Here is an 18448-nt window from a genome sequence, read left to right on the forward strand (position 1 = left end):
CGCGTTTGCATGCATGTTGTTTTCTGTGTTTTGGTGACTGCTGTGTGTACTTATGTGTAACTGCAGAGGCCTTCGGGCTCCACGCTTTAAAAACATTCTGGAATTCCTTCCAATGCAGCTGCTGATATGAGCACAGATTGCCCGGCTAGTTGACATGTATGTGTATATGTACACACGCTGCTCTGTCATTATGCGTTTTAATGGCTCTACCTGCGTGTGACGCAGATATTTACTGCACTGCCTCCGTTCACTCTGGGGATATTTGACCGGCCCTGCAGCCAGCAGAACATGCTCCGCTTCCCACAGCTCTACCGAATCACCCAGAATGCCGAGGGTTTCAACACCAAGGTACACACACACACACACGTTTACGGTCTGCATGCACCTGCACACAAACACACACACACACATCTAGGCGCTCTGCATTCGACTTGTCATGACTTGTGGCTGGTCTGTGGGATTGACAAGTGATGCCTGCTGTTTGTTTGGGACGCCAGTGAGTAAACAAGAGTGGCATGGAGACTGGGACGTTCCCATGGCAACCCCTAATGAGATTCATAGGGCCAGAATAAGGAAGTCTTTCATTTTGGAGGGCACACTAGCAACCCGACCTACTGTATGTGTAGGAGTGTGTGTTGACGTGCGCATGTGTACAGTACAGGAGGGCGATGTTGAATGCAAGAACACAGTGGAAGGTGTGTGTTACTGTGAGGAATTGCTGTTTTTGTATGTTTTTATGTGTGTGGTAGCGCATATGTGCTTTGGCATAAGTCTTCATTGACTCGTCTCTCTCTCTCTCTGGCTCTCTTTCTCTCTCTCTCTCTCTCATGCTCTCTCTGTTTATAGGTGTTTTGGGGTACCTGTATCAATGCACTGATTCATTCAATTATTCTCTTTTGGTTTCCACTCAAAATGTTAGAGCATGGTAAGTGACATTCCCAACTAACTTAACCGGGTTCATAATTCTGGCTGGTAACGCTCATGAGATGTGTGCGTGTGTGTGTGTGTGTGTGTGTGCGTGTGTGTGTGTGTGTGTGTGTGTGTGTGTGTGTATTCCCCACAGACTCCCCGTTCAGTGACGGTCAGGGAAATGACTACTTGTTTGTTGGAAATATGGTCTACACAGTAAGCATCTTACTTGTATTTTGTGTGTTTATGTGTCTTTTTTTAAATTTATATTCAGTTTTTATTTTTGTGTCATTTGGCATGCAGATTTGTGTTTTTTTGTGTGTGTGTGTGTGTTTGTGTTTGTGTACACACACCAACACTGTGCTGCTTCCTCGGAGCCGTTATGAGTCTCCAGTAAATCTAGTCTCGTCTAGCCAGCCTGTCTGCTCTCCACCCTCATCCATCTCTTTTCTATATTAACCTCTCCATCTCACACTCGTGCTATCATTTTACTCCCTACAGTCTCATGTGAACCTTTTTATTTGTTATTATGTGTGTGTGTGCAGACTACACAGGGCTGTGGGAGGCCAGAGTATTTTAAGAGGCATTGCTTAGTTTACTATATTACATTAATGTTTATTATCTCCACAGTCGCCAGCTAACTAATACCTCTACTCCCTCTCCTGTGTGTGTGTTTGTGTTTGTGTAGTACGTGGTAGTTACAGTATGTCTGAAAGCTGGCATGGAGACCACAGCTTGGACCCGGGTAAGAACATTATTACTGCAATATTCCACACCACATTTTTGCTCAACTGTTGATAAATAAAGAGGAGGGTTGGCGCTCTGTGAGGATTTCAGTGTCATGTTTTCATAAATGCTTTATATTCAGGAAAGACGTGGTACACCTTGGTCTTGATGTGGTTTGAGGTTTCTTAAACAGCATTTACCACCCAAGCTTACTCCGCTCTCCTCTGCTCCTGTTCAATATGTCAAATATTATCCACTTGCAAAAAGAAAAACTCTTAAAAATGACCAAATGTTAATACATTAAGACTGAGGGACTATTCAAGTCAATCCAAGGCATTTACAGGGAAGCAGCTGCAAGAGCTGTTGAACTGTTGAATGTGCTTCAGCAGATATTCAAGGATCGACTGGACGCCGTTGCTGCACAGCTAAGAAGGAAAAACAGACCAGAAAACAGCAACATTACCATCTGTTAGAAGAGTAAATACAGAAACATTAGAGCGAAACAGATTTAATTCAACATAGTTAACTTAGAGCCCAGATGTCCCCATTCCTTTCAAAGAATGTTCTATTCAAGTCATGAGAAATACATAATTTTACACGTGTATCTGGTTAAAAAGTTAGTAAAATTAGATTTTTTTCAGGACATAGTGTCAGCCCTGCTTTCTATATTTATAGTTTATAAACATCAAGAATGTCGGCAACACAATGTCACGGTAGCTTATGATTTGACACTAAAATCACAACTAGCTGGAAACCAATCAAATTTCGTTTTAAAGGTAAATACTTATTTTGCACTCCTCCTTATGTTTCCAACACATGTTATCCCGAGTAGAATTGTCAGCTTTTAGCAGTGATATCCCTAACCAGGACTACACAAAGCTACGTTTGAAATCCTGAATTGTGTGCCAGATGGATCATCAATAGTCAATCAATAGTACAGGCATGCAGCAGTGTGGTTTAAAAGCACTGACACCCGCCTCACATTAGTAATGTGATGGGTTTCTTATCATCAAAATATACTCTATATGTCTTACAATGGTGCAAAAAGAACATCAGATGACTTTTTAATCTTAAATAATGAAATCTTACATTTTGGTTCAAACCAAATCATCAACAGTAGCTCAGGCTGTGAGGGTGACGTGATTGGCTCCTAGAGAAATTGAGATTGACAGGATGGACAGACGGGTGCTGACACTTTTGTCCGTTCAGCTGTCCACACAACAGCCTGGCAGTAATGAAGCAGGGTCCCGTTGGAATTCACACAGTGTTCCCTTTCAGCGGATCACAGAGAGCAAGACATGGGAAGGAGTGAGGGAAGGGTTGTGTATATTCGGAAGAGCTGTATGTAAACTATCTGACCTTCCGCTGTCTTTCTTCCCCGTCTCTTAATCTCCATCTCCTCCTGCACTCCCTCCTCTTTTCATTTGCCGTCCTCCTGTCTCTCTCGACCTCTCTTGTAGTTTTCACACCTGGCAGTGTGGGGAAGCATGGCGCTCTGGATGGTCTTCTTCGCTGTCTACTCTGCCATCTGGCCCACCATCCCCATCGCCCCCGACATGCTGGGCCAGGCAAGTCCCTCTCCACAAACACGTGTCACTCATGTCAGTAGCGGGGAGTTAAAATAGCCCTTCCTTCTACATCTCCATTCTGCAGCCTCCATCACCTGCCCCTCCCTTGTTCTTGGTCGCCAATACGGTGGCGTCTGTGAGACTCACCTCTTGGGTGTTCCACAACGGCTCCGCTGGAGCCCATGGGGAGATTTATGCCTCGCCAGCCCCTCTCACCAGGCTTCCTGCACCTGCTGCATGTCACCCGAGCCCTGGATTTTTACTGCCCTCTGTGGAGGTGTTGACTCAAGAGGGTGGGCTGCTGCTGCTGCTGCTGCTGTTGGTGATGAGGATCCAGAAGGGGGGGTGAAGAGAGTGTACATTGGGACCCCTTGATTGGGAGACTCATTTAGAGTTTCGGGGGGATCAGGCGGGGGGTGAGGTGAAGTGCCCCACTGAGTGGGTAGAGAGTCTTGGGGAGGGGAAGGGAACGGGGTCGTCTAAACCCGCCTCAGCCCATTAATTCAATTTGTGTCAGAAATCAGGAATGCGGTCAAATATCTCTGCAGCTGCTCAGTCTAACTGGGGAATTGTCAGTCACCCCCCAACCCTCCAATCGCCCCCCCTAACTACCCCATTACCTCTCTTATTTCCCCCGCTCCCACTATCTATATTTCCATCTGTCCATGGGGGACAGGGGATGGAAAAGCGTCGTATATTTCTGCTCAGAATAACTGTGTGTGTGTTTCGTGTGAGAGTGAATGTGCTATATGTGTCCATCAATGTGTGGTTTGTGTTGATTCTAAAGTGGCCGAGACCGGCGATCTGTTTCTATGGATTAAAACCTGAGTAGAGGAAATCATTTAGCATTCCTCTCTCCTCAGACCATGTGATATAATGTGTGTCCCGTGCTGTAAAAATGACCTGTGGTGTCACACACAGGAAGACATAGGGGTATGTGTGAGTCTAGTTGGATCATCTGTGACTTAGTTGTGATTCCAGCTGCTTGCAGAGGGTATTTCCTTATGGTTGTCCGATTATTTCTCTCCCTGTTTCCTCTCCCTCCGGGAAACCAAATTGTCTCTACATCTCTGGATCCGGACACAGGAAAAACACGATACGGGTAATAAAGTAGAAGACGTTAAGGACGCGGCGGCGCAAAACGTTTTTTGTGACTGTTGACTTAAAGGTTAACGCCTAGAGTTAAAGACTTGGGCTTATGAAACACCACGGAGCTGTTGCAGATAACAAACACGCGGAGATGTTGGGTAATAAAAGGGAAAATTGGTGGGATTTGCAATAACAGGCGAGGACAAGCAACAGGAGATACAGTCACTAATAATGAAAGGAAGTTGTGAAAGAGTGAGATTGGTGGGAGCCAAGAGAGAGATGTGTAGGAGTTGGAGGCATGGAGACAGACGGACGGACGGGCAAAGTGAGACAGTGGTTAGATGCATGATTAATCCCTGGAGACAGCCTGAGGATTGGGGTCAAAGGTCTCTGCGGCTGTTTGCAGCTGGACTGCAGAGACAGGTAGGGGGGATGTGTGCTTACTCACTAGCATTTTTGCCCTTTTAGCATCGAAGCATTGTGTAGAAACTCGGGTGTGAGAGAGCTGTAAAATATTCTGCTAACTTTTGGGAGTATTGAACTCTTGCTAACTCCGCCGTGAATGGCTTTCAATGTGCATTGTTTTACCTTTCCCACATGTGTTCCTCGGTGCTCGCTGCAGAGAAAAAATGACTGAATACGCAATTTGAATTAATATACAAGTGAAACTAAATGGAGCCTGTGTGTTGTCATTGCAGGCTGGCAAAGTGATGCAGTGCTGGTACTTCTGGCTGGGCCTGGTCCTGGTGCCGACTGCGTGTTTACTCAAAGACTTCGCTTGGATCGCGTAAGTAGAACACATTTAATATAAATACATGGGAAATCCATACAGAGACTATTTAACTTAACCGAGGCGTTTACATAACCCATATTGGGTCTATGTCAACACTTACGCACACTTACATATTATGAATCACATGTGTCTGCAAAGTAAAACACTCAGACTTTCCTTGGCGGGTCTGATGAGCTTATTTCTGGTGTGCAGCACACGTCGCACTGTGAGGAAGTCTCTTCTGGAGGAGGTGCAGGAGTTGGAGGCCCGGGCTGTAGACCCAGGGGCAGCTGTACTGAGGGATGCCAGCGGACGCAGGTACAAACTGAAAAGCATTGTGGGATCTCACCTACACTCATATCCAGTCATATTGTTTAATCATTTTGTTTGTTTTACTAATTCATGATTTAAAAATAAAAGACATTTGATGTGCAGTATTATTTTACACAGCTTCCACCATGTTTGTTATTGCAGTAGTAATTTGCAGTGGTGTTGAACTGGGCCGTATCATACTGCAGAGGTGTTTTAAAATATGTTGTACGATGGCATTGCATAATGCAACACCACTGTTACTACCGCAATGTTAAACATGGTTGAATCGCTGTAGTATTGTGTCGCATTAGATGGGATTAAGTCCACCTAATAAACTGACCAGGGAATGTATGTGTGTGTGTGTGTGTGTGTGTGTGTGGAAATAAATGGCCTTTCTAACTCCCGGTGGCACCGATCCACAGGGCCGAAGCCAAGGCTGAGGTCCCGTAGAGTCAGAGCTGTCACATGCTCATAGAGGTAGTTCCTGGGTTTGCACTGTCCCACTGTGTGAACTGTGACCTCAAACGACCGCAAGCTGCTTTGAAGTGACCTTCGCTTGTTTTTCATTAACTGACTTCAAACCTCTCTCTGTGATGACGGCGTATTAGGGCCGTTGTGTATAAAATAATAATTAAAAACGGGGCTGGGGGAGTATTCCTATATTATTTTCAAGATTAAAGTCATACATTGACGAGAAATAAACTTGGATATCTTCTATCTTCTGAGAAAAAAACAGAATAAAACCCATTCAGGAGGAAACAACATACTGATTTGGATGATGTGATAGCTTTTTAGCATGTTTTCTCCTGAATAGGCTCAATTTACGGCAGTATCTGATAATATGGTGACTCAGAGATAAAATCATGAGTATTTCCTTATTGCTAAATCTGAAGTATAATTTGATCAGGTCATCCACGGCAAGTGAGGGTTTTTTTCTTGCAGATGTATGACTTTATAGTCTCAGAATAGTCTATTTTTGTATCATCAGAAATTTACCACTTAGATCTCTGAAAAAAGCTACTCCCCCAGCTCCATTTATATATATATATATATATACACCTACAATGGCCCTGGTACGCCGTCATCTTTTAATCACCCATTTCTTTTTGTCCTATGAACCATTTTTTAAAATGTATTTTCTCTCCATGTCCATTTTTTCCATTCCTCCATCTGTGGATTGCTTCATAGGTGGATGGATTTGAATTGCTGTACAGACCTGGTGTGTTCTGGATGTGTCTGTAGTTCTCTCTCTCTGTGATTTAGTCGTGTGGTGTCACTAGAGCCGTGTTAGAAACTGTTTTTTTCCTAGTAAGGATTGTAAAGCCTTAAGAATAATATTCTGCTAATAGGACTTACTGTAATAAGGAGTCAGATGTGAGTCACCGAGACGAGCTGCGTTCTCAGGGAAGTTTGCTCCTCCTGGTCCCTACTCCCTACGCAAGGCCCCGTCCTGGACTGACCCTGCTTTAAACCCAGTAAAAAGAGGACTGGGTCCTTGGGCCCCCCTCTCCATTTAGAAGAAGTAAAGTAGCGGTGTGCAGAATGGAAAAGAGCACATCTGTATTTGTAGTTCCCGGGGAGGTCCTGGGGTAGGCACGGGTGGAAAGGTAGAGTACAGGAGCGTCTCAAGGGAAGAGTTCAAACGAACGCTCGGCCTTGGGCTTCTTTTTCTTTTTAAATCAGGTTAGCCAGAAAGAAACCTTCCAGAAGGACAAATGGAGTCTCACTGATGCATGAGCCTTTCATTTAGTTGTCCAGCCACTATTGTCTTTTATCATTCACTCAGCACTGGCACTGTTATCTATCTAACAGACTTCATTCTGGGCCAAAAACTCAGTGAGAAAACTCCAGAATCCCCCTCAGTTCTTTCATTTTTTTTTGGACAAACACTCTAGTGAAGGTTCCCAACAGTCACATACAGTATTTAGATTTTCCTAACTGCCTGATCCAAATCTCAACCTTGGGGAGGCTGGCCCTCGTCCAGAACTCCTCGGTTGATCATCACAAGTGCCAGGGAAACCCCTCCTGTGTGAAGTTTAAGTCTTCAGCGGCAGATGAATGGCAAATTGGCAAAAGGTGACTCTTTGACGTGATAATGGCCGAGACTGCTGTCCTAGCATTTACAACCCAAAGCCTCCGCCTAATGACTTTAATGGCTGCAGTGATGGAGATAAGTGTGCAGAGAGGTAACGGACTAAATACGTGTGAGCGTGCGTGCATTTGCGTGCAATATCTGGAAAGGGGTTAGTTATTTTTGGTCACAGGAGGAGAGGAGCCGTGACGGCGTGTGGTCTCCGAACAGAGGATCCAGTCTTCTTCTTGGAAAGGGGGGGGTGGGGGTGCTGAGGAAAAGTTGACTGTGGATGTCCTGTTACCCTGCAGCCAGTTTATGACTTTCTGTGGGTTAAACTGCATGTCAGGAGCAGTCAGTATCCAGTCCACTTCAGACCAGCGTTCTGGGTTCCACTCAGAGGTTGTTTCTATGTTAATCTGTGAAGGAATAATGTACTTCTGGCTTATATTCCTAAACCAGAAGTACATGTACATACATATGTCCCAGTAGCAGTAGTGTTAGTAGTGAGTCTCTTTAATGACTGATTATGCACCATCACTGGAGTAACTTTCTTTCCCTTCCCTGCAGTCTAAACGAACGGGCCCATCTGCTGACAAGAGTCTTTAAGAAGACGCCTTCAAGCGTGGGACGTTCAAACTCGGTGCAGCAGACTGTGTCACGTGAGTGTCCGACTCCACACACACATATATATATATATATATATATACATCTTTTATGAAAAAGAGAGATACAGGCCTTGAAAGAGGAGTCTTAAAATCGTATATTTGGCGTCACAATGAATGCATATTCTGCCAACATAAGCCAACGATGTAGACGAAGAGAAGAAAACTGCGTTGCGCTCTAATGTCAGTGTGTTTGCACTGTCGGATTTTGTTTGGTGTGTTTGATTGGTTGGTGTGCTCATGTATTTATTGAGGGTGTCGTTTGAAAATCTGGCAAATGTCTCGAGAGTAAATGGAGAGAGAGAGAAAGCGATGATATTCCATGTTTCTATCATAAGTAGCCCCAAAATCAACAAATTGACCAAATATTTGGCCAGGAATATACACACTGAGCAAAGCAATCCGTTATCCAACAGTCCTGTGATGGATACCACATTTATGAAATTCGATTCAACTTCTGTTGAATCTTTCGAGGAAGGGGTGTGTCTGCACATCAAAGCACATAAAACGGTTTCTCAATTAAAAAGTGATCGAGCAACAGAGCAACGCAGGGAGACGAACAATTAGCCGATAACATCAATGAATGAATGAATATCAAATTAATTACATTTCAGAAAACAGAATATGTCGTAGTATAGTCTTGTTTTCTTTTAACTCCGCTCCACTCGTAAAACACAGACACAAAGTATGTTGTCATGGCAACACATCTCATATCTGGTGCTGCTGTGCTTTGTGGTTTAAAAGCCTCCCTCCTCTCGTCTCCCTCTGCAGATGGCTACGCCTTCTCTCAAGAGGAGCACGGCGTGGTGTCCCAATCCCAGGTCGTGCGCTCCTACGACACCACCCGCCAACGCCCCAGCCTCTAGCGCCACCCCCCCGACCAAGGCTTCAGCTTCACCGTTGGCAACGGTTATCAAGGTGACAGCGGAGACGGACTCGTACGACACCCTCGCGCCGGGTGATCGAACCCCCTGCTGTGGCCTTATTGGAAGTATGACCTGACCCCCTCGCTGGGGGAGGGGCTCACGGTCAGGCGTGGAGGCCGTCGCTGGCGCGCAGAGAACTTGACTTGAGAAAAGGGGGAGTCGTCGAAACATCATCAAAACTCACACGAGCTGCACAGACATGACGAGTCAAACTCAGAGACTGCTACTTATATCTGTATACCCCACAGACTGGATTTGCTTCATGCCACTGTGTTTATGTGTGTGTGTGTCTGTTTGTGTGTGTGTGTGAGCACGCACATTCCCGTGCGTCCGTATCTGCCTGTGCATGTATTCTGCACGCATTGGCGCTCTCCCGTGTTTGTGTGCATGTGTGTGTGCGTCGGCCCCATGTGTGTTTGCTTTCACGGTTCTCTCTCGATGTCTCCGGCGAGGCGGGCTCAGCTCGTCTGTCATCACCTGCCGACGCGGAAGGGGAGGGGACGTCAAAATAAACACACGCACTGATGAATTCCTTTAAAGCGGGGAAGGAGGGAGGAAAGACCAAGGCCCTGAACCCTCGCTACCCCCCCCTCCCCCTGTCCCATCGCAGCACCAAGCCTCACTGCCAAACACCACGGAGATGCCACTGAGGCAGAACGCTCACGCCAAAACGGACCACCACCCTGCTGCATCCCCTCCCGTCCCACCGGGACGTCTCCTTGCTTATCTCTCCTTCATTTCCCCCCTTCCTATCGCTACCATCACGTCCTCCTCCCCCTCCAAGCATCGCCTCGTCTCGGCCAGTTTCTTAAAGAAAATCCACTCGATTCCCGTCGTTTCTGACCGCTCCTGTGATTCCTGATGCTTCCTGTCGGGCATCGTCCGCTGGCTCTGAAGCTGGCATTTGAGCTTCTTCCTTCAGTTTTGTTGGATTTCCATTCTTTACCGGACGGTTTATTTTTATTTTTTTTAATATTATTAAAGGGGACATTTATGTGTATGTTTTTTTTTTTCTTCTCTCTTTTCATTAATGCCTGTTTTTGTACTCATGTGGAGACATGTCTCGGAGGGAATATTTTACTTGAACTAGAATTTGCTAATAGGCATCCAAACAGAAGGGATCTGCTTGAGACGCTCACCTGGATCTGTGTGTGTTTCTGGCTCTGGGATCTGTGTGAATGTAGAGTCCATCGTGGTGCGTGTACTCTGTGTCGAGGACACTGTGGTTCAAGAACGCAAGATTGAAAAGAGCCGTGAGAGGGGAGTTGTCCATCCGAGTCCTAATCATTAAATCTAATCAATCCATGGTCTGACTAGAGGTCTGTTTCTTGACTGTAAGCTCATGTCAGTAAGTGTTTTTTTGAACATGCATATGATTTCATACATTTTCCAGATTTGTCCCCCTGCTCCCTCTTAAAGCTCAGGAGAGTCTTTGCAGACCATTAGAGGATTAAAACACCCCCAGACCCTGGACACTGGAGTCCAGAATGGAGGTCCCTTTTCCACCCACCTTCCTGGATGCGGCCCAGCACAAACCGACTACAGCTGGTCCAGTATGGAGAATCCATCGGGGCGAAGCCGGAGCCAGACAGTCCACTCGGCTTTCCACATTACTGTCGTTTCTGGAGGGAGGCTGCCAAACCTACACCTCCACGTCGTCCCGTTGTCGTGGTTTTATCGGCCTGAATCCACTGTGGGAGGTTAAGCTGTTACGCGAATGTGTGTGTGATTTCTGATAGCTTAACTATCAGTGTGTTCATGATGTGAGAAACCCGTTCACCTCGAGGATTTGTTTTGTGTTCATGTAAATCTCACTCAAGGGAAGCTGATAAAACACTCTCAACACACTTGATTTCCGTTTTGTTTTTTTAAAAATGTGTTTATTCTTTAGAATTCATATGAACAAAAAAAAAATCTCACTCCCGCATCAAATTGGACCAATTTTTCATACGTCATTTTCCAGATGCTCTTATTTGCCGCCTGTCGTAATCTTACAGGCGTCGTGCTCAGGTGTGCAGACGAAGGACACGCAAGACAGGCAGAGATTCAGTTCTTTGGAAGATCTCACACTCAGTGGAGCAGCACATTCCTCAAGTTGCATGTTCCAGAGATACCAGTGACCCGGCTGCATAACAGTACGCACAAAGAAAAGGCAACTTTTGACTCCTTTTTGTTCTCTTCTCTTTTTAGATTAACAAGCATCCGCCATGTCTGTGCTGCTCTTGAGTGGGAAATAATGAGTCAAAGCTGCCCGTGGTAAAGTGTTAAACACACACACACACCTCAGAGGAGACGTGGAAGCTGTATAATTAACTCTTTAATCTTCAGAGACGTGCCACTCGCTCCTTCTCTGACACTCACGCCTCTCAGGTACATTAACTTTAAGCCTCAAATTAATATTCAAATCGTTGGAGGGCTGTGTGTGTTTCTGCTCGAGGCAGTTGGGGATTTTTTTCTTTTTTGTGTGTGTGTGTGTGTTTTTCTTTTTGGGTGGCAGGAGGGTGGGGGGGTTGTATAGAAGGGTGGAGCGTCACAGTCTATGTCCTGTGTTCACTTCATTAGAGTTTAAATGGTCTGCAGGGAGCTGGCGACTGCCTTTCACATTACACCACCTGCGTTTCCCATCACACACACACACACACACACACACACACATACAGTACAAACGGATTTTCACACTTCCAACACACAACATACACTGTACTGTACAAACTCTCAACCATTCACAAGTGCAGATGTGCACATGGCATAAACACAGCATGTGGTCATAATTTCTTTTTTTTTTGTTAGTTTTTTTCCCCACTTTTCATCGTCCACTGCTATAAATCATCCGACCGTCACTCATTCCAGCACAAATAAGCCGACAAATCTTTTTCACACATGCAAACACGCCCACCCGGCCCGTGTGACTCTCCCGCATGCACTTATAGGTCTTTGCATCCAGACAGAAAACTGTTTATGCATCCATCACAGGTCGAGCTCGTTCCAACTCGCCACGGGATCACATGACACACTAAACAGACGCACACACCACACACACACACACACACACACACAAAAGCAAGGCAGGCCCTGCAGCCAGAAACGGCTTTATGAGTCCTTCATGTGAGTCCCTGCCGTCCTTTTTTTCCACTCTGGCGGCGTCCCCTCCCCTACAAAGGTCTCTGGCTCCGCCCTCACAGGTTCAACTTCACAACAGAGTGGTCTGCAGGTTTGGCCCCTCATCATACAGTCACCGCGGGGTATTTCTGCTCCCCGGCGACACTGGACCCACCGGTGGGCGGAGGACAGGGGGACTGGAGGGGTCTGTAGCCTCCCTGAGTGGGGTCCAGGTAGGCTTGGGCAGGGTGGGCGTAGCCGATGTACTGCGGGTGGAGGAACTGTCCCTGGTGAGGCATGATCTGCGTGGCCTGCTGGCAGTTGAGCACGGAGAAGTTAGTGGGCATGTTGACGAAGACGCTGGCGTCGGGGGGCAGGCAGCAGGAGGCCTGAGCCCGCATGAGGGCGGGGGGCACCTGGCGGGGGGCGGCGGGCGGGGCGGAGGAGCTGGACGAGGTGGCCGTGCTGGACTGGCGTGACGAGGAGCCCCTGGAGGTCCCCACGCTGGCCATCATGGGGATGGTTTCCAGGAGGCGCCCGCTGCCGGGCCCTCCTCCCGTCGCACCTCCCGACGTCAGTTCCTGTTTGGGACGGAGGCAGCGGCAGCAGCACACGGCGACCACGGAGCCCACCAGGATGAACGCCACGAACACGGAGCCCACGATCAGGAACGGCACGTAGATGGGAACTACAGAGAGAATCACATCAACACAACCATCAGATAAGCTTTTGTGGCAAAACATTGACTTCTAAGTTGAACATTAAACTTCAAACCAGGACCGACACACACACACACTCACACGCACACACACTCACACACACACACACACACACACACACACACACACACACACACACACACACACACACACACACACACACACGTCTTGCTCCCCTGCACAATCAAAGCGAGTGGAGATTGGGTAAGACAGTGAAACAAAAGACTGAGCAGAGAGGAGTGTTTGGCCTTGGATGGAAGAATGAGGTCCACCGGGTCCCCGGGGGGGCTCGGGGCTCTCATTAGCAGTTATTAACTTTGTTTTGATCTGTTTTAATCCCCCAGCACCCTGCTGTGCCCCCCCAGCCCTCCTCCAAACCCCTGCAGACCCCCGCATGCATGCGTTTGCACGGGTGACATTCTTAAGCCCGGCTGCCAGCAGATATATATGTGACCCCGACTTTTTCCTCAGGGCTATTTATGACCGACCCCTTTGAAAAGTTGAACTACGGCGCTTGGCTTCTGCTTAAAGAAGGGTATTAACGTTGACTGTGATTTAATGGAGCTGAATGGGAGTTTATTCAGCCCTTTAAATCAAAAGGAGAGAGCCAAATTCTTCTCACTGACCTTTTCCTTTTCTTTTTTGTTTAAAAACCGGCAAGTCAGACTCGCAAGAAAGTTGCTTGTGTAACTCCCAACAATTCCACCAATCCCTCCGAACCGCAGGGGTCAAACAGCAGAGGGATTATAAAACAGGTACAGATCTGGACATTTTTATGCGTAAAGATCTCCGTTCCAGTTGGATGTCTGTAATTTTTAGCTAAGTGAGCAGGAGAGCGGCGCCAACAACAACAACAACTTTGAAACGCGACCAATAACGTCTCCAGGAGAAAATAACAGTCATTGTTCTAATTTCACCTTTTGGCCGAGCGGCGGAGGCACAGAGTGAACGGTTTTTTTTGTGTGTTTTTGGCAGAAAACGGAGGGCGACGGGGCGAGGTGAGGTCACTCCCGAGGTGTTTCGCCTCTCTCTCTCCTTCATTCCCATGCTCGCTCTCACAAACACCTTACAAACACAATAACGACCATGTTACATTATAAGTGATTAGTTGTGTTTTATTGTTCCCACAGGGTGTAGTTATTTTCCGCTCTGAATGTGCCCATGTGTTCCGAGGTGTAACTGTATGCCAGAGAGAAAGAAGGTGGCAACCCGGGTCCAGTTTCCTTTTGTCTCTTTGAAATGCATCCATAGGGCCTTGAGAAAAACCTTTTTTCAAAATGCTAATCAAAAGTAGGAGGGGTATTAAAGGGGATTACTGTGTGAGACCTGTTAAGCTGGAGGGGGGGGGGGGGGGGGGGGACTAAGACCAGGTGACAAAAGACACAGGCCGGCAGCAGGAGAGGCCGAGACACGGTGACATGAAACCAACCAGGACCTTGACCCATCTTCCTTTTGACGGGGAGCGGTGTCGACTTCTAAGGCACCTCACACACACACACACACACACACACACACACACACACACCTGCCAGTAAACAGGTTTTAACAGGAACTCTGTTATGGCAACACATATATACGTTACAAGCTCCCCCCCAAAAAATACACGTCCCAGTCTTTTCCTGCACTTAAACGGCCTCCACCTCAACATTTCTCTTTCTGCTTCCACTCCCTTTTTCTCTCTGCATGGATGATGAGGATTAGTGATTTTTCAGAAATGTCCGTTTACCTCGGAGCTCCTTTTCCAGAACTGTAAATCAGCGAAATGTACCGAACGTATCAAAAACTAAATGACCTCATTATGCTAAAAAAAAAGGCACGGAAGGGTCACAAGATAAATGTGGAATGCTGGGAAGGGAAGTGTGTGAGGCTTTGAGTTAAATGCTAATACAGCATGCTAAGTGGCTGATGTTTGGCAGGTACTCTATTTACTGTTCAGCCTTTTTTTTTACATTTTCTTTTTTTTAAAACACTAAATACAGCCGAGGCTGATGGGAATGACAGTTTTACTTTTAATTTATGGGGTTTTCTTTTATGGAAGATGGGAAAAATGTTCCTCTGTTGAGTTTCAAACTGTAATTTAAATGAAATCTCTCTTTGGGGGAACAACTAACAACCAATAGACATCTGAAATGTTATAAATTGTCCACGGGAGACGTTGGAACCATAATATTTAACAATATATCGTACTTTATAAGGGTTTAATGTGTTAATAATGTAACGTCTTGATGTGTAACAAGTAAATGCAGTGGAGTAAAAAGTGTTATATTTCCCTCTGAAGCATAAAGCTGCACGAAATGTAAAGTTATGTACAAGTACCTCAAATTGTACTTTAGTTACTTTCCTCTGAGCTTTGTCAAAGTGAGGACTGAACTGTCTACGTCTCGGGAAGGTGTGATCCTCTCATGTTGTGCACACGGTGGTTGAAACCCTCCTATTGTTCCCTGTCACTCCTCCACACCTGTTGCTGTCGCCGCGGTAACAGCAGCCCCCCCCCCCCTCCAGCTCTCTCTTAAGCTCTTGTTTTGGGCACAATCTCTGTGGCTGCGCCGGCTAGACTCTCCCACGGGCATTCTCCCATTCCTAAATACCATATGTTGCTTCATGTCGAGCACATTAATAATTTCCTGCCTGTTATCCATCGACATCACGGCGTGTGTGTGTGTGTGTGTGTGTGTGTGTGTGTGTGTGTGTGTTTCCTGTGATTAATAGGCTGCAAGAGTATGAAAAATGAACAAAATGCACAAACTGAAACTTATATTTTCCCTCCTCCTGTGAGGGGAAAACAAGCTGCTTTTATTCTTTACGTTATTTTGGCTGCAGGCCACCGGGGTGAAATGTATCCCTCCTCCTGCAGTGATAAGGCTGATTGTTTTAGCAAATGACAGATTATAGCTGGAGGTCCAAAAGAGGGCATAATATCCTCCGGGGAAACATGAACTAAAGCCTGTGTTGCCTTTCCCTCTGATGTGCAGTATTTGCTCTATTTTCCCCCCTCGGATCTCTTATCTACTTGTTGATCTTTTATTCCCCTTATGAAGCAGCTTCAAGGGGCTTTATGGTAGGGTAATTTATGGGAATGTCAGCGATGATGAATGTGGGGAAAACAGTTGTTACCTTATATCCACTATGTCAGTGTTAAGCTTCAGCTTTGGTAATGATGCCTGATGTAAATGCAGGTTTCTATGTATGAGTGGGAATCCCTTGAAAGCCCACAGACACCAGAGAGACTAGTTGGGGGGTTCAGGGACTCCTGAGTCTGGGAGGATAGGAAATGATACATAACGCAATTTGTGTGTGTGTGTGTGTGTGTGTGTGTGTGTGTGTGTGTGTGTGTGTGTGTGTGTGTGTGTGTGTGTATGTGTGTGTTATGAGCAGAGCTGTCAGCGCCTTTGGTGAGCCACTGTCCAAGATCCGGTCAAGTCCAAAAACTTGATCCCCGTGGGGACAAGCCGTGATCTGGGCTCCCCCCGGGTCCCTCCTGCACTGTTACAGGCCAGAACAAACACATCTATTTATAAGTGCAGCACGGCGCAGTTTGCCATTTGTGAGTGCAGTTAACTGTTTTCAGGAATCTGCTGCTGCTGTCTGCCTCGCAGCTGTCGTTGCCAACCAACCGGGGCAAGGCAGCAGATGAGCCTTTTAACAAGGGGGAGGGGGGGTACTGGTGGGACTGCCGGATTTATGAGGGGAAACCGAACCTTGTAATAGGTCTGCAATTTGGAAGATCAAATTTAAGACATCCTGTGTGCGTGCGCGCCTCGGGCATGGCGTCAACACGTTGCATTCATTTGTGGGTCATTTTATAATTACGCGGATTTGAAATAAAAAACCTGGAGATGAACGGCACGACACTGACCACAGAGTTAAAGCAACAGTTGTTTAGCAGCAGCCTTCCTCTGACATAAATCACGGCGTTTAGTGACGGTCCCCCTAATCCAAAACCCTAACAACGGGTTTTTACGCATCGGTTTGCATCCTTTTTCATTGTCTTTGCCCTTTAATTAAACTTCTCACTGACATGCACGTTTTATTTTAAGACTTTACTGACCTGCACCGGAGTCCTTGTTTTCCTTGCCCCCTGCTCCGGGCTCCTGACCCGGCCGGTCGTTGTCGCAGCTGCCCTGGTCCAGGCGCGCCTCCGTGCTGGCGCAGCAGTAGCGCAGCTCGCACTTCCCGCAGCAGATGATCGCGTCGTCCGCGTCGATCTTCTCCGGGCACTGGAAGCCGTCCTTCCACGCGCCCTGGGAGTCGCGCCAGCCGTGGCAGTACTCCCCGCTGGCTTTCACGTCGATGACGACCAGCAGCAGGGTCACGATGGCGGCGGTGACGGACATCGGGAGACCTCCTCCCCACATCCTGGCTGTCACTGAGAGAGAGACAGAGAGCCCTTTTCACTCCCCGCGTCCACCGGGGTGAGAGGAGTGACACGGTGGGTCGGTGCTGCACGGGGAGCTGAGGGGGTGAAGAGAGGGACCGATAAACCACTTAGAAGCTGTCATTTGTTTGGAGGAATCCCGTGCGTAATTCAGATCCAACGTCTCCAAAAAGGGACTCCGCGGCGTGCGTGATTATCCAAGATCTGCACACAGATGAGACGCTTACAGCAATGTGTGAATGTAATCTGAACTAATACTCCAGGAGTGAAACTTCAGAAGAAGAAAAAACCCATCCAGGATGAAAAAGACTAAATGTTCTCCTCGGGCACCGCAGCGACGCCGTTCATGCCCCCCTGCCCCCCCGGACTCCTTCAAATGACTTTCCTCGGGGAAGAGAAACCAACACGTATAGCCTGATCCATGCCGCTGTCACTCCCGAGACCCCTGGCCGCCAGCCCCGTGCGCAAAGATAAGATTTCAGGCGTCTGTGGCTCGGTCTGCATTGTCGGGCGTCGGAAGTCCCCCAGCAGGTCTGGCTCCGTGTAGCCCGATTGAACTAAAGCGCGCAGAGTCTATCCAACTTTGCGTCAGAGCGGCGAGAGGGGGCGTGTAAAAAAAAAAAAAAAAGTCATGCAAATCGAGCAATAAACTATCAGAACTACCAGTGTAAAGACGCAACTTCCGGTTACAAGCTTTAACATAGAAGTATGCAGAATAAAATGTGCACATTGTAACTTTATTAAATTATGTAGCAAACTTAACTGGTATTAAAATTTACTGCGAAACAATTACAAATATTTATGATATAGAAATATATGTAATTGTGTCCTTCCAGCTATGTTTCAGAAATATTTAAATGGCTACAGATTATGAATATATATGTTAAATAATTTGTATCTGTCTCTGCCCTCCTCGTGCTGTTGTTTAACGTCGAACATTAATTTAAAAAAATGCTGTTATTTTGAAAGTTATCTATTTTATTTCCGGTTGAATATCACGCTACAACAGATTTCTGCTCGGAGCAATTAAACTTTTAGACAGTTTGGCGCTGAGCCTGAAGGCGTCCCTCATCTGTTCACACCAACTTTTATTTTACATGGTGACACTGCCATCTAGTGGCCACATCAATAAGACAAACTCGATTAAAGTAGTAAGAGTAGAAAAGAGTAGAAAAATTAGATATTTGTTTTAGTAAAACTTACATTAAAATACTGCT

General features: G+C 46.7%; 2 protein-coding genes across 9 annotated transcripts in view; one reads left to right on the plus strand and one right to left on the minus strand.

Moving 5' to 3' along the window:
• The window catches only part of atp8a2 (ATPase phospholipid transporting 8A2), a 44204-nt gene extending 33419 nt beyond the window's left edge, over positions 1–10785 (plus strand). For all 8 annotated transcript variants that reach the window (XM_084033294.1, XM_084033292.1, XM_084033293.1 and 5 more), the window contains 9 exons: positions 226–348; positions 847–925; positions 1064–1125; positions 1598–1654; positions 3096–3203; positions 4991–5079; positions 5278–5382; positions 8018–8109; positions 8884–10785. In XM_084033294.1, coding sequence (XP_083889420.1) covers positions 226–348; positions 847–925; positions 1064–1125; positions 1598–1654; positions 3096–3203; positions 4991–5079; positions 5278–5382; positions 8018–8109; positions 8884–8978 — 810 coding nt within the window. In that variant the 3' untranslated portion in view covers positions 8979–10785. The remainder of the gene's footprint in view (positions 1–225; positions 349–846; positions 926–1063; positions 1126–1597; positions 1655–3095; positions 3204–4990; positions 5080–5277; positions 5383–8017; positions 8110–8883) is intronic.
• Positions 10786–10886: 101 nt separating this feature from the next.
• shisa2b (shisa family member 2b) lies at positions 10887–17834 on the minus strand. The gene is made up of 2 exons (XM_084033300.1): positions 16905–17834; positions 10887–12825 (listed from the first exon to the last, which is right to left on the minus strand). Exons 1-2 carry the CDS (start codon positions 17209–17211, stop codon positions 12263–12265), a joined length of 870 nt encoding a protein of 289 aa, XP_083889426.1. The 5' UTR covers positions 17212–17834; the 3' UTR covers positions 10887–12262.
• Positions 17835–18448: the final 614 nt, after the last annotated feature.

The sequence above is a fragment of the Eutrigla gurnardus genome (genome assembly GCF_963514095.1).
Source record: "Eutrigla gurnardus genome assembly, chromosome: 18".
NCBI lineage: Eukaryota > Metazoa > Chordata > Actinopteri > Perciformes > Triglidae > Eutrigla > Eutrigla gurnardus.

Bases quoted from the DNA above. Each gene is read 5' to 3' on its own strand.
- shisa2b (XM_084033300.1), bottom strand. From the start codon at position 17,211: ATGTGGGGAGGAGGTCTCCCGATGTCCGTCACCGCCGCCATCGTGACC. The intron at 12,826-16,904 runs GTCAGTAAAGTC...TTCTCTCTGTAG, and splicing joins AAACAAGGACTCCGGTGCAG to TTCCCATCTACGTGCCGTTC.